Source organism: Gobius niger, assembly GCF_951799975.1.
Source record: "Gobius niger genome assembly, chromosome: 8".
In the NCBI taxonomy this organism is placed as follows: Eukaryota; Metazoa; Chordata; class Actinopteri; order Gobiiformes; family Gobiidae; genus Gobius; species Gobius niger.
The window spans coordinates 16,175,444-16,191,748 of NC_136859.1; the positions used below are offsets into that span (position 1 = coordinate 16,175,444).

Here is a 16,305-nt window from a genome sequence, read left to right on the forward strand (position 1 = left end):
TTTCCCCGTTTTCCTTTTTTTTTTCTTCCCTCCAAGCAGTTTGTACTGTGTTGGGGTCTGCAGGTAGCGCTTTTGTTCCTCCTGCCTTTTGAACGAGAAGGGAAGCTCTTAGTCAGTAATTCTCAAGAGCAAGGGGGAAATTGATGTGGGATGAAAAGTTGTACAAGTTAGCGTTAGACAAAGCGTCGGGCATTGATGAATAAATGTCCAGTGTTTAGTGTTTGTGCTCAGAGAGGTGTCAGCCGCCGTGAATCACCGTCTTATTGTTTGCTCAGATGCGCCGCGGCTCTCCTGGGACCGCAGGTAATTTGTTTAATCGAGGTGTGAGTTATGTTTTTTTTTTCGGGACGGAGCAATTGCAAGACCAAAAACATTTCAGATATATCTTGTGCAAAGGGAAGTGTGCTTGTGAGGGAGGAAAAAAAAAACAAGCAGGATTTAATTAAAAGTGTTTTTGTGTTGGGGTTGAGGACGGGGGTGCCCGGCTGGATGCTCTGAAGAACGATCTCGTCGGAGCGTTGACAAAGAAGAATTATGCCTCAAATTAAAGGCAGCTCCAGTGCAATGGAGGCAAGTCGGGCATTAACCTCTAAGCTTTAAAACGCACACATATTAACAACACTAATGAGACTCCCATAGAGCGTGCGGTGTTTTATGGTCGCACACAAAAGCACAGCAGTGACTTGAGTGTGCCATCGGTGCTATACTCCACGTGAACCTCCATCTCTCCAGCAACAGTGCAACAATAGAGAGAGGCCTAATGAGATGCGTGCATTTACAGCATTATGCCCTAATTAAATAATAATAATAATAAAGCAAGAGAGAAGTATTCATTATAAAACACGCCGCTTCCTATTGTGAAAAGCTAAGGGGGTCTCCACTGGGCTCAATTAGCAAGTGTAGCCCTGAAATCCCCAGACTGGATTAATTGACACCCCAGGGCTTTGAGCCAGAGTCCCAGCACCAAATCTATGTAGGGAACCCCTTTGTTTCCCCCCCCATCCCTCACCATCTCTCAGAAAAGGCGAGATATTGCAGCAATTTTTGCATTCACTCCTCATTGTGGTATGGGTTTTTCATCAGTTATTTATTTGTTGTTTGTTTACTTGTCGTGTCGTCGGCGACTTGGGACTCAAATGATCCACTTTTTCATATTCACGTCCTGTTTTTTTTGTGTGCTGCCACTCACTCACTCACTCACTCACTCAAATGTTATAGCAGTTTTCTTTCTCGCAAACACACTAGAGCGAGGGAGGGGGGGGGGCATTGACAAAACATCACAAGAAGTTAATGATTTAAAAACATGGTAAATTACACTGGAAGCCCTTCTATCTGTCCAAACAGTGGTGGAAAAGAAGCTAGGGAGGGAGTGGGAGACGGTAGGGGAGGGAGGGGGGGAGAAGTGACAGCGAGAGGCAGGGGAGGGGAAGGAGCAGGGCTAGGACAGGGAAAAAAGGGTTGGGAGCCATGACACAGATCCAGCTAGCATCTGTCTGGCAGTTAAAACACCGGGGGGTAAGTGCGGGCGAAATGACAAGACGGAGCTCAATCAACATCTTGTCAACACGGCGGCCCGATGTGTACAGACAATTTCATACTGCCACCTCCTCCTTCCCGATCCACCCCTTTTTTTTCCCCTTCTTCTTCTTTATATATGTATATGTCTTTTTGAGTCCCTGTCTTCCTGCCAGCAAAGCCCAGTCACTTGCTATCTGTCTACGCACAGAGTCGGCTCGCAGCCCTTTGCCTCGTGGCCTCAGAGAAGGGAGAGTGGAGAAGGGGGTGAGGGGGTGGCATTACACCGTGCAACACACAAGACCCCCCTCCAGATATGGGACTGTGAAGGCGCGCGCGTGTGAGATGGGGAAAAGCCGCGGATATGCTCAGCAAAAGGCCCGCGACTGGTTGAAAGCGTTTCATACTGTAATATTGGATATTCGCTGTGTCAAATCAGCAAGTCGTCAAGGGGGCCCCGTGCACTTTCTCCCTTTCACTTGGCTTGTGTATGCATACCACTCTATTACCCCATCCAGCGCATCCGTTCTAGCGGCTACCCGGGGAGACGGGACACGCTTGCTCAGCCATGCGACGGTGCCCCCGATGTGCACTAAGGAAAATATTCTTAAAAAAAACTTGTGGTGACAGGCCAGCAGACGGGCTGATTACACCGTTCCATCAATCCCCTCTCTGGCTCTTGGCAATTGGGAGCTGACAGGAACCCACTTTTTCCATTTTTACCATACCTCACTTTTCCGGTCGCTCGAACATGTAGTGGCTCCTTTCTTACTATTTTTTTTTCTCTCTTCCTTTTTCTTCTCCCTCTTCCATCTCTGTGCCGTGCTTTCCTGAGTGTTGTGTTGACAAGCTGACACAAACCCCTGTGATTTTCACACCGGGGGTTGCAGAGAGGGAGAGAACAAGGAAGAAAGAAAAAAAAAATGAGGACAGTGGATAGTGAAGTGCAAAAAGGAGAGGCTTGGCATGAGATGACAGCCGACTGCAAGTCTGGGAAAAAAAAAAAAGCAGGCGGCACGAGAAAGCAAATCAACAATTAGTAACAGGGAGGGTTTGCGGTAGCCTGTGTGTGGTTGATTTGGAGGATCATGGCCAAAAGAATGGAGAAGGATTGAGTGGAGAAAGCTTGGGGTGGGGTGGTGGGCAGAGAGTGGAAGGGGTACGGGAGGATGAGCGGGTCCAGTCTGTAAAAAGGGTCGCGGTCTGAGCCAAGATTTTCACAATGGAATAAAGGCTGAGAGGGGAGGCTTGTAGGATTATACCGCGGCAAACAGCTCTTTAAAAGCTGTTAGGCTGCAATTTGGGCACAGAATGGAGGGGGAAAAAAGATAGTGAACGTGGGTGGCTGGGTTTTTGGAGCGTGGGATGATTGTCATGAAGGTATGGAGCTGCATAATCACGCGTAAAGCATGTGTTGGCCACAAGTTTTGGAGAGAAGGTCTTGTCTTTGAAGCTCTAGAAGTTCATCAGGAGTCGTGCTAATGAGACAGATCTGAACAATTCTGAGACGGGCGCAAACTAAGACTCCCCCTGGGGACTCTAGTACAACTACCTCAGCAATACTTTATCTGTTTGTGTAAATGCACGCGCAGAGAGGGAAGACAAAAGAGGCCGGCTCAAAACAAAGGGATAATAATTCCATACAGAGAGAAAGGGTGCACGCATTTTCCAGCCCGATTTAGAAGCCTTATCGAGACAAGGCACAATGGATGGCATTTGGGGAAAGGGGTTGTTTATTCCAAGCTTGACACTTTTTTGCCAATTGTTTTGTGTTGTTGTTTTCCCCCCCCCTCCCTTTCTCCTGCTCATTTTCTCCCCTCTCTCATTGTGGAGAAGTCACAGCAGCTGGGCACCCGATTCCCCTCACCAATAGCGGAAACCAACTGCCAGGGTTATTTTTTTTTCTTTTCCTTTTTAAATTATTCCTGCATGAAGCAAATTGTCCAGTTGAGTCGAGTGCACTCATATTTATAGACCCCACAGGATTGAATGTTTCTTCTCTTTGGCTGTACGGGAATGGAGACAGTGAAGTAAAGCAATCTCTTCTGAAGCTATAGGGTTAAAGGGATATTTCAGGATTTTTGACATAGGGCCTCATCTCCGAGTTATCCAGAGTGTTGTGGATTTCTTTTCTGGAGATATATATTTGTTTAATTCACGCAGTCCTTATATTTGAAGAGTTTAGTGGTGATAGGCTAGTGCTAGGGTAGCGCATGTCCATGGTAACCAGTAGCCTGCATTAAAAACAGTCTGACCCAAGCACAGCGCACCTGAGGCAAATCACTTATAACACCAGACTACCCATATAAATGTCCGTGTTGACAGGATAATTTTTGAAATATAACCATTTTGTATTTAAAAGAACTTATGTTTGAGCAGCATCAGCTTCCTGGTTGAGTGATCTGCTAGGTTACCGGATCTACAGAGGTTTCTTTACTTGTGGCCGGCATTACAACACGTGGAATTCACAAAGGAGCTTTCTACAAATCAGATGTGGCAACGTTTGGAGGACTACCCCATGATTTTGAAGAGGTTTTTAATGCAGGCTACTAGCTACCATAGACATGCGCTAGCCTAGCATTAGCCTAGCACAACTCGACTCTTCAAATATAAGGACTGCATGAATTAAAAAAAACTATAATCTCCAAAATCAATAACACTCAGGATAACTAGGGAATTAGTCCCTATGTCAAAAATCCTGAAACATCCCTTTAAGTATGGTGAAGTGCTATTGTAAAGCAAGCTAAAATGGACAGCGACTGTAAGGCTGCAAGACTAACCTCAATCTTATCAATATTGCAGTCCCAATTAGCAGATTGTAAACACATTCTGAAACACATACTTGTTGAATTGGTTTAGATGTTCATATTTCAGTCTCAAATGTTATTGGTTCAGGCTGTGTCCCGCACAAAAACATTGTGAACTGAATCTTGTTTTGAACTCAAATAAACAGCACATCTAATCAGAATACTTTCCTGCGACATCACAGACCGCCCATCTGCCCACCACAGCCATGAGAAGTTTGCATGTTAAATCCACATTTCTATCCAAAGGTCAGCCGTAGTGGCACTATCTCTCTCCGGGTTTAGCCCCGTCGCACACATGCGGAGTGACTGTTTCAATCTAATTCTCAGGAGGCAGATGTGCAGCGGTGGACGGATCATTGCTGACATCTGTCCGTCTCCGCCTGATCCTTCCCGATGCCGCTCTATCGGTCGGGGACGGAGGGAAGCGAGCGCGGGATGGAGGGGGGAGGTTGTGTAGTTGTAAAAGCTCTTTAATAGGTTATGCCCAAGTCCCGGTTTGCACTTAGCTCCAGCCATGTGACTGAGCGGTGAAGCCAGTGCGTCACAGAGGCCAGATAAACCCGCTCTTCTTACTGACATGTTTTATGCTCATTGGCAATGTAATGAAATTTGTTGTAAAGGGATTCCTGCATAAAACATAGGCTACATCTCTGAGTCCTTCAACAACTAATAACATTTATAAATCACTCCTTTACAAGGCTGTGTTTATGAGAAAAAAACTTCTACAACAACTTAGTAACAGGAAATAGAAACACCCACTGGTAGTGAAGTATTTAACAGTAATCGTACCTCAATATAGCACCTTTTTAGAGTATGTTTAATTCGCCCCTGCTATGTGCGCTCATTGACTCATGCAAATGCAACACACATGGCTGTACTAAACCAACCGGACTTGCAGACTCAGCTTTCGCTATAAAGCATAAGCGCACACACATTTAGGCAAACGTAGCCCCGCCGTGTGCACCGTCGGCGTGAAATGATATTCCACTTTGAGAAATCCGGATTAAAATGCATCCGGCCGAAAGTTTTGACCTTGTTACTGGGGGGATAGAAATGCATACGCCCGCTCCGAGGAAGGTAAGGAGTTTTGTGATGAGAAAATACAATGCTCCCAACAGTCGGCAGCGGTTAGAATCTACACTGCTTTACGAAATGGACCTAAATGCACCGACTTGACAGGGAAGGATTCACACATGCTATGGTTAAAAGAATGTCAGTTCCTTCCTTTGTTGGGAAAATAGAGAAATTATAATTTTGAGTCACGATTAACCGAGAACTGAGCACTTTATCTCCAGTTTCGCCTTTGCCTAAATCTAAGACTTCCTTGAAAAAAGCATCAAAACAGCGATGAAAATGAGGAAAATTAAAATACAAAAAGTGATGCCACTAAGAAGCAACAAAAACGTACCGGTAAAGCAACAAAAACATGACTAAAAAGTGACAAAAAGCCAGGGAAAAAAGTCTCAGAGAAAGACACAAAAATTCTTCAGAAATGACACAAACATTCGGCGACAAAAAAGTCACAATCAGTTTTGTTGGTCTTTTCAAATGAGGCGTTACTCTGGCCTAGAGGCTGTAAGCTCCAGTCGAGAAGCTTTTCGATTTGGGTAAAGCTGACCTGGAGAAAATGCACTCAGTTATGGCGGGGGGTAAGAGCTTAATGCTCGTACATGATCAGACACAACCAAATAAACATTAAAGGTAAAAAACAACAAAGAACCATTGCTCGAGCCAGCCATAGTCGTCCAGTCATTTTCAACAGTAGTCAACAGGACCAAGTTGGAAAACATCCACCAACTCCACATTAGATATAAGAACTACCTTATTGCCTCACTATTAAAGTGCATATGACACATTAGACACATTGTTTGCTAAAACATAGTTAACACCACTATATTTAAGATTTTAAAGATTGTACCCAGCTTTCCTTAGTTTGGCCATATTTGTGATGTTTACAGTTTCATCTCCTTATTGGACACCGACAGGAAGTGACATAGAAGAAGGTAAACGATTTTAAACTGTTGCCGTGCCAACCCTGTAAAGTCAATGGGAAATGAGTCAAACTGCTTTGGAATGTTACCTTCTTCTTTGTCACTGTCCGCAGCTTAAAAATGCAAATAAAAATACCTTTTCTGCCCAACATTTCTTCATTAAAATTGCTGCTTCAGTGAAACAAAATGATAATTATGCGACGGATGTTATCTTTCTAAATAAGTCATATTTTGAAAAACATTTAAACCTGTCATAATGCACTTTAAGCAGTTTAAACCATGACCTCTTACACCTTTAACTGTATTCACCACGCCATTCCTTAGGCTCAAATTAAGCATATTAGCCGATGCATTCATAGAGATCATATTCTAAATAAAGCCAAGCTATAGTCAATAAAATTAAACAGGGGAAAAATATGTGAATTTCGAGAGGATTGCTGTTCTTTCCTGATACATTCATTCTGAGCCAACAGGAGCTCCTCATATCAGTGCTGCCGGTGCATCCAAATCTGTGTTTGTGTACTTTCCTGCAGCACGCCACGTCTCTTCACACCCACATTTCCCCCCCATTTATTCTCCTCCACTTTTCCATCGCCTTCTTTCTGTTCCACTCCCCTCCCTCGCTCCCTCTCCCTCCATCTGAAAAATGTATTCATGTAATTAAGCTGCTAATACACCGTCAAAGAATTGTCTAATTCAGCAAGGCGGAATTAAGGAATCTGGCATGAGTCATTAGCCAGTGGAGATGTTCTGTGGAGCATTTTCAATAAGAGCGCCAACGGATGTACGCTGTGTAACCGGGTGCTTTATATTTGCGACATGACGTATGCATCAGACTGTGAGCGATGATAATTGCCATATGTGAGCATGCAAAATTGCACGTGGGTGACGCAGAGACAACAATTCTGGGCATGTAATCCATCAAAACAATCAGCCGATACAGCGGAGTTATTATTATCATTGTAAACATTTAGAGACTCCAGGCGGCATACTTAATTGCAATTGATGTTGTGCCTTTTTTGTGGGTAAAAAGTGTGTAAATCCCCAAAGATGAACTGAGACTGAAGACACAGCTCTTCTCCGGCTGTGAGGGGGGAAAACGGCAGCCTCGGCTAAACGTGTAATCGCCTGGTTCAGTCCTCATTGAAGTTCTCAAAATGGGTCTCTTTTGATGGATATAAAGGAAATGTAGTCTGCTTCCTTTTGAACATGATACTGAAAGGAATATGGAATCAATTCTAAGAAAAGCTGTGTTGTAAAGCTGTTTGTAAATCTATGAGATCTGTTGTTAAAAATAGGTATTGGTTTCATAAGTTCATGTATTGTTTCTGCCATGCGGAGGGTGTGGGGTTCAGGGGGTTGTGAAGGCGCGGGGCAGGGTTAAGTTCATGGTGCGCCCCGAGATGAAGTGGATAATTGAGTCTGGAATAAACTCCACCAACAACCTTTCAAAGACCCCCCCGCATGTGCACTTTTGTAAACCAAGGAAAACTGAGGAGAATAGTATAAGGAAGAGGGGGGCAGAGCTGGGAATGGGTGAGGGAAGCGCGAGAGAAAATCCCAGCTCCCCTCTGGGGGGAAAAGCTCCTATTGAAAAGCTATTAAACTTGCATTTAGCAGGATTGATTAGAAATGAAGAGGCCTATTAAAAGAGTGGGACAAGGGGACAATAGCGCGTCTCTGGCCGCCGTATGTTGCCCTCCTTTTCAACAGCTTTCTTTTGCTTGGATCAGGAGCGGGAGGGGAGAAAGGGGAGGGGGGGTCCAAGCCTGTCTGTTTAAGCGCTCCCACCAAGGGAAGCCAAGGAGGGAGGGAGGCTTAACACCGCCTGAATAGAACGCTCTTTATCTTTCTCCGTCCCGCTTCCCCACCATTCTCCACCGCGCAACAAAGAAGTAAAAAAAGAGGAGAGTTTAAGTCCCCCCCCCAACAGGCTCATACAGACAGCCCACTTAGATAACCAACCAGCAGCTCCTTCTACCTTCCCCGTGTGGATTAGTTACCTCTGGAGCGTTGCCATATTCCCCCCGCCAGCAGGGTTTGTAATGTTCAATCTTTAGCATATAGAGGCGCAAACAGTTGGAGCGGCAGATCCGAATTCACGCTGCGTTCCTTGTTCCTTTATGTGTGAAGCCAGACCAACCAATCCGCCAAGGCTCCACTGCACAGCGCACTTAAACACGGCGCCTAAGCAGCGGCAGGTGCGTCTCTCCGCCGAGTTTTCCGAGCAGCCTCAAACGGATGGATCCCGGGGGAACTTTAATGGAGTTTTGATTGTTTAACATCCATTTTTACTAAAAAGCACAGGCGCAAGAACGACAGGCAGATTTTCCTCCAGAGATGAGTGTTTGCTCCATGCCAACACGCAGATAACCATATGGTGTTGAGGAAAAAGAGTTAAATAAGTTATGAGTCGCTGCTGACTCAAGACGCCACAGTTTTCACATGTTCGGCTACATCCACTCTGTCGGAGCGTGTTAGAATCTGTCATGGTGTATTTTCTTATGCGTCTCAGGCTGTGTGAACATCAGCCCATACTTAATATGTGGTGAACTTTGCCGACCCTTGTGGGTATGTCGAGAAATACCATCATACCTTAAGAAATTTTAAATCCCCATGTGTTTGTATGAGCTCACAGTTATACAGGAGCTTTTCAGTGTTATTAAAACTGTCAAAAAGTTGTCATCTGTACAGTGTTGTTGAATATACTGTATGTACCATCAATTGCATGTATCACTCACTGTGCCCTAGTTGTTCATGTTATATTGACGTTTTGACTCTTCTCTTCCTTCCAGGAGCCTCCAAAGCAGCCTACTTCTCCCAGCAGCCCCAGGACCAGGTGGTCGTCTCTGGCCAGTCGGTGACTCTTCCCTGCGTCATCGTGGGCTACAGAGGAATGGTGCAGTGGACCAAAGACGGCCTGGCGTTGGGAGGAGAGAGAGACCTACCAGGTACTGCGCTGCAACGTTTGTCTTCACTACACCGGTGTTATTGCTTTCCCCGTCTCCCCCTGTCTTGTTACAATCGATGCCAGATCTCATTAGAAACACTGCCTCCTCTGTCAACTGTTCAGGTTTTACACAAATGAATAGAAAGAACAATGTGGTGCATTCAGACGGGCCACAGCTGCACATATCAAACTTTAATTTGTTGTTTAGCATTTTAAGGGTCTTGTAAGAAGGGAGATAATCAATGGTTTCTTGTCACACCCTGACATTTAAATGCGTTGATAAGCGGAGAGCAGGTATGGAAGCCTCCTCTTGACCTTAGATACCTGTCTTTATTGCGTATTCTAGCACATAATGCCACACTAAACAGCTTTTTCCACATTTGTCTCCACTTTTTTTTCCCGAGGCACGCGTCAGCTCCTTATGTATGTTTATTATGGTTTGTCTGCCTCCCTAATGCTATTCTCTCTGTCTTGGCTTCATGCAGGCTGGACACGCTACTCCTTAATGGGCGACCCGCTATCAGGCGAGCACAGCTTGCTGATCGATTCGGCCGAGTTGCTGGATGACGCGGTGTATGAGTGTCAGGCTACACAGGCAGGACTGCGCTCCCACCGTGCCAAGCTCACTGTACTAGGTAAGATACATGATCCACCGCAGCAAGCCTCTGTAGCAGGACAGGCAGCCAATCAGGGGAGTGTCTTCATTACAGTAAACAAGGGAATCGACAAGGCCCACTGCCCATAGCGAGGTGTGGAAAATATATGATATATGATATGAATACCAAAGTAAATACAGCATCTTTTTATTGTAATGTTGTCGAGAATGTAGTGTAGAATCCAGTTTTAGATGGTAATTTTGCTCATTAAAGGAAGAAATGGTTTGGTAGTTTGTTGACTATAGATACAGTCTCACTATTTTTAGTCATTTCAGGTGAAATATAAACGTATTTATTACATACAAATAAAGTCAAGTCTAAATCGGGTCCATATGGATATTTTTTCGCGGCAGATTGTTCAGTAGAAGCAAAAAACCGGCAGTCGTAGCTAACACTAGCTAGCGTTAGCATTAGCACGATGCTAACATGAAGCACTCCTTTATTTATGTATTTATGGGCTGTTGAACCACTTTGCTCCTCTCCCTGTCTTTGTATCTTTATTTAGTAGAAAACTATATTCATAATTCAGCATTTGTTAAAGCAGTTTTTGAATAATTAGAGAAAGTTTACATTTTTCTCCAAATTGTTTTCCCCCTTAACTGTTTTCAAACATGACCATATATGGACATTTCCAGAGATGCCGTCTGTATCTATGGGCTTTGGGCTTCTTCTGGTGGTACTCCCAGTCATCTACAAACTTACTTATGTCTTTCTAATCCTTTGGTGTTATTGGTTTAGAACTACTTTGGTCATGGCTTGGTCCTATTTCGTATCTGGCTCAGTCCTCCTTCAGGCCTGGTATAGTTTAGATACTCGCGTCAAAAGTTTGGGAAACACTAGTTTATGATGTACCAATGTGAGACGCAAATTGTGTCTCACGTTGGTACATCGTAAACAATCTAGATTTCATAATTAACACCAGTCTATTTACCGCTGAATCAACAAAGACACATGACAAATACAGCGTCGTAGTTCACGCCCCTAATGCCCCATATTAATGCTTAGCCAGGAGATTCAGGAGAAAATATGGCCGGTCCCTGCGCCTCAGAAGTGATAATGATGGCGGTGTGGACGTCCGGGATAATGTGATTGCCGCAGTCACAAATGACTCGCCTCGTCACTTGAAAGTCAGGGTTTGCACTGTTAGCACATTTTACAATGAGCCACAACATTTGTCAACTGCACTGCGCTTTTTACATTAACATGATGTGAGTGATCTACTTCTTCATGTGGGACTTCCAAAGAGGGAGGGGGAGGGACGGGGGGAGGGGGGGGGAGGGTCCTTTGGGAGACGGATGGCATAGCACTGCTGGCATCTACTGGCATGCAAAGGAACATCAGTCTATTAATTAAACCTGTCAGTTGTGTTTATATTTGCTTATGAGCGCGACGAGGGGTACACTCAGAGGAATTACTAAGCTCTTATAGCGGAGAGTGTTGTCCTTGAGTCGAGCTATTGGCATTAAGGTGCCAGTTCATTTAGTCAGAGATGAGTGCCACAGATGGGGTTGCCATGGAAAGACGAGTCGTTTGTGATAACAGGCTTTGTCGGCTCATTCGAGGCTGCCCACCTTTCATAAGTCTAGTGTCACCGCAAACAGCAAAGGTCCTGAGGCGGCCTGGTCATCGCCGCCCACGCAATGAGTCAAAGATGCGGCGCGCGGAGGTTGGAACAAAAGTTGATAATGCCACTTAAAATCCTATTAGATGCACTGTAAAAGCCGGGCCTGCCTAAATGTTACATCTACATAAAATAAATGGGGTGCATTGCTTTGGACCTCATGTTTGTGCGTGGACAGAGGGGTTGCGAGGGGCTGTTTAGTGTGTGTGCGAATCAATGTGGCCAGACGACACCAAAGCAATCCGGCACAGTCAAAGGAGTGAGCGCAGGAGTGCAGTCAGGGGAATCGGCATGGAAATTAAAATCACCTAGCTCTCGGATTCCATTAGTGTCCGTAGCGAGGCAGCGGAAGGACCTCTGACAATTCAGATACACACAGTGAAATTGGTTCGGCAGAGAGAGCGAGAAAGGCCAGCACAAACTCTGTGTTTACGCCTTCTCTTATTGGTCGGGGAGATAGACGCCTTCATCAGGGGTGGCATGCTTGGCTTGCCAATGGTGCGTGCGAAACCATGCAAATAAATGAACAAATAAGCAATTCGCTTGAAACATCTCTCTGCAACAGTAAAAGCAAATAGGGCAATAATGCTGGTCCCAAGAAAGGAAATAGAGCTGACTTTACGTTTATTTGCCATTTGTTGTTTGATAAAGGACTATTGTTTGTTCATTTAACTCTGCGCCCTGTTAAGAAACAAAAAAATGAGGAAATGTTTTTTCTTGTTGCCGTAGCGATATATATTGATGCTGAGCTAAGAGCAAATCCAGCTCAATATCAGTCAGAGCGTGCACAAAGCCCGGAGCGGGAATGAGTTTTTGTTCTAAGTGTTTCTTTGTTGACTTATTCTTTATCATGTGTTTCTTTTTTAGTTCCCCCAACAGACCCTGTGGTGGACGGCGGTCCGGTGGTGCGTCTGAAAGCCCACACTCCTCACAACCTCACCTGCAGAGCATCGGGGGCCAAACCCGCCGCCGAAATCACCTGGTACAGAGACGGAGAGGTGATGGAGACTGCCATTTACGCCAAGGTACGAACTCACAATGAGGAAACATAGAACATCCAGTTTGTTTTTGTTTTTTGCCTAAATGTTTCACACCAGCTCACTGTCATTCAATCCAGCAAGCTGATGTAGGAGCGAGAAATTTCAATCAGGGAAATACAAAAGGTTAGAAGATGTTCTTTCTCGTTCAAAGACGAGACAAATTAAACGATGAGTAAAAAAACAAAGTGATGAAATTAAATAAGAGAGTCAGTATAGATGACCAATCCATGGGTCTTTGCATTCAAAATCACTCCAGAGTTTTTCAATCTACCATTAATGGCCTTTGATATTTCTCTTACATTTTGCCACCTCTCGCTCACAAGATTTGCCCGCTCACTGCAGTCCCCCTCCTGTGTGTGCTCTAGCCTGACCCCCCTCTTTCAATCTCACCCCGCACCCCCCTTTCTCTCTCTCTCTCTCTCTCTCTCAGCACCCCCACCCAACACCCCCCCTCCCCATCCCAAATCTCTTGCTCTCTCTCTCTCTGCTCCCCCCCCCCCTGCTCAGTAATGCAGCGACACTAGAGCACAACTGGAGCATGCCAAAGCTCAGACAGGCATGAGTGTTTCATACAGTATAGGGTTTTCTGCGGAGGAGAAAATCAGCCACAACAATGCAGGAACACAATGGGGGTGCGCCGGAGCGTACGGCTTGCCACGGCTGGGAAAAGTGTCACATTTTTCATGCTCCCTGACCACGCTAAACGACGCTAAACGGTACATTTAGGAAGCTCGCGCCGAGGAGAGCAGAAGACGAGAAAAAAGACAAGGAGGATGGAGGGGGATGAGTGGAAGGAGGGAGGAGGAGGAAGGGGTGGGGGGGGGGGGAATAGTGATGCGTGATAGCAACGTTGAAAACATTCAAGAGCGAAGGTTACAGAAAGCACTCTGCATGCGAGGTGGTGACAGGAAGTGATGTGATTTAATCTAGCATAAAAACGCTTTCAGTGTCCAGCTGTGGTAGGGAAAGGGTTCAGTGATGTGGCCGTCCAGGGAGAAGGCTCAGCTTGCCCGCGCTTTTCTCAACCATGTGGGCCCAAATAGCTCCTCTATAAGGGCTATGAGAGGCTTTCACACTTTTATATGCCTATGTGTGTGCGTGTGCGTGTTAGTGAAAGAGTGGCCCAGCTGTAAGCCATATCTTGGGAATCTACACCTTTCCTCACTTTGGTGTATTGATTTCGGAGCGCAGTAAATAGATTTAAAAGATGATGACAAACAAGGAGCGCTGACGGGGAACACTTTCAGAACTGTGGGAACAGCACAATATTCCCCGCTGCGTCGTAAAGTATATGATTTAACAGCCACGTCAAAGGAAGGGGATGGCAATTTTAATACATTGCGCTTAAAAAATAGGACTCGTTGGTGTCGCCGAGATCTCTCCGAATGCTTTTGCAAATCGCATCTGACTGTGTTGTGCCGCCCCTCTTAGCTTTGCTTGATATTGGCAATGTGTCTGGCCCGTAAACCCCGCAGGCACCGTTATTAAGTGTTTTTTATTGTTGTTTTTGCAGACGCCGATGGAGGATGGGAAGCGAGAGACCGCTTTGAGTATGCTTCCGATCGTCCCGGAGGACAGCGACTCGGGACGCACCTACACCTGCCGGGTCCTCAACCAAGCAGCCCCCGCGGGACGCCAGACCTCCATCACCATCAATGTCCAGCGTGAGTACAGCGCCGTGATATTTGAGTAACGAGTCCCATGTTTTGATTAGATTCAGACTACGGTGCACATTCGTAGCATGTCAAGGAGCATAACGTAACTAATAAACGATATTAAAAGAATACCATATTTTTTCATGGTTTGGCTGGGGGAGCGACTTATACTCAGGTGCGACTTATATATCAAAATCTATTAAATCACGTTTTTTTATTTTCGCTTACTGTACCACAACAAATTTAAATAACGGTAAAATCTGGAGTGAGCGAGAAACTTGAGAGGGACTGGCAAAAAGCAGAGATTACTCTTACTGCAATGAAGAAAACAAAAAAAAAGCAAATTGAGGATAGCTTTTGCGATCTGCTAATTGCATCCTTTATAATGCGATTTCAAAATGATCGCCCTAATAAACAGTACCGTGAAAGCCTGTGCAGCATTTTACCTTACTGTTGTATTTTTTCTTCCCTTTCTTCACTCCAGACCCTCCCGCCGTGACACTATCAGTCCAGCCACAGACAGTGACAGAAGGAGCCAAGGTCCTCTTTATCTGCGCTGCCTCGGCCAACCCGGAGATCACCGGATACAGGTAAACACAGAGATACTGTATGCCACGTAAGCAGCAGATGTGCCTTTAATGTTCATGCCTGGAGTAGATAGGGGAGCGTTTGAACCGTGTGATGTTGTGAAGGAGAAGGGAAGTGGCCCGTTTGATTGGCAGAGTTTGATTGAGATTGACACAAACCATGAATCAGCTAATAGGCACTTTGTCATGCCTGGCTAAGTGCCTTCCCCGAACTAATGCGAGCGTCTAATGTGATTATTGGCGTGTCCCAGGTGGTCCAAAGGAGGAGTCCCCATTGCAGAGGCAAACGGGGACAGCCTGGAGGTGACGGTGGACTACTCCTACTTCACAGACCCCGTCTCCTGTGAGGTGTCCAACTCCGTGGGCAGCACCAACGTTAGCACCCTGGTGGACGTACAGTGTAAGTTTTCTTTTGTTGCTCCGTGATATTCTGTTGATGTTGTTTTTCAAAGCCAGCCCGTATTGATTGGTTGTTGCCCCGTGTTGCTTCACCCCAGTCGGCCCCAAACTGCTGTCAGAGCCCAAGCCAATGATCGTGGACATGGGGATGGATGCTGCCTTCACTTGTGCCTGGACCGGGAACCCTCCTCTGACGCTGGCCTGGACAAAGCAGGGCTCTAATGTGGTAAGGAAGAACGCATTTACCCCTCTAAGTAGCTCAAGGACAGGGTTGTACGTATATAAAACCAAAATTAAACAACGTAATGACTAAAATTGGACTCAATACAAACAGTTGATAAAAATATGACTTGACCCACCTTCCTTTAGGTAGCAAAGTCCCTTCAACACCAGGCTTCAACACCGTTCCCCCCAGAGAAATGTGCGGCCTTGAGGCATGAATCCCTCACACTTCCCCATCACACTCTGGTGTTGCCCAGGCTTCAACACCTCCTCTCGCCCCTCTCCCCCAGGGCTGAGAGCCTCTGGCAGAAAACTGTCCAGTGACATACTCATGCAGCATCGCCATTTCTTCATCTATCATTAATCCAAACCCGTGTGGAAAAGTAACAAGATGCCTAGACTCACATTAAACATAAAGACATTTGAATTTATTGCGCTTGATGAGTTTTACTCGAAACAAAATGTGTCCAAACAATAACTCAACACCGATACTCATTTGGCTCCTGTATAAGTTCTCTTTGGAGTAAATCTTAGAGCAACATTTTTACGTAATGTGAAACAAAAGAAAATACTTCTCATGCCTGAATAATTGTTTTATTTCAAAGTGGGATGTAACTTAAGGTCGACCGATATGGGTTTTTTTAAGGCCGATGGCAATTTTTTTAGGATTTTTATTGGATGATTCTGATGCTCAGACAATACTTTTGGCCGATATTTTTGGTCGATTTTCCCAAATGTCTGGTCTATAATCCTGTAAAAACAAATACTTGGCTACTCCAGCAGAGTAGCCTCTGGATGTAGCATTTATTACAGTGACAAACAGCAGCAGTTTTTTGTACTAGTTCATTAATGACTAATCTAG

The 16,305-nt window shown here is 45.3% G+C and overlaps 1 protein-coding gene across 2 annotated transcripts in view; it reads left to right on the forward strand.

The window, feature by feature from the left end:
* Nucleotides 1-16,305, forward strand: part of kirrel3l (kirre like nephrin family adhesion molecule 3, like) — a 35,811-nt gene that overhangs the window by 13,432 nt on the left and 6,074 nt on the right. For both annotated transcript variants that reach the window (XM_079560838.1, XM_079560839.1), the window contains exons 2-8: nt 9,109-9,264; nt 9,749-9,898; nt 12,408-12,565; nt 14,094-14,244; nt 14,720-14,825; nt 15,074-15,222; nt 15,320-15,447. In XM_079560838.1, coding sequence (XP_079416964.1) covers nt 9,109-9,264; nt 9,749-9,898; nt 12,408-12,565; nt 14,094-14,244; nt 14,720-14,825; nt 15,074-15,222; nt 15,320-15,447 — 998 coding nt within the window. The remainder of the gene's footprint in view (nt 1-9,108; nt 9,265-9,748; nt 9,899-12,407; nt 12,566-14,093; nt 14,245-14,719; nt 14,826-15,073; nt 15,223-15,319; nt 15,448-16,305) is intronic.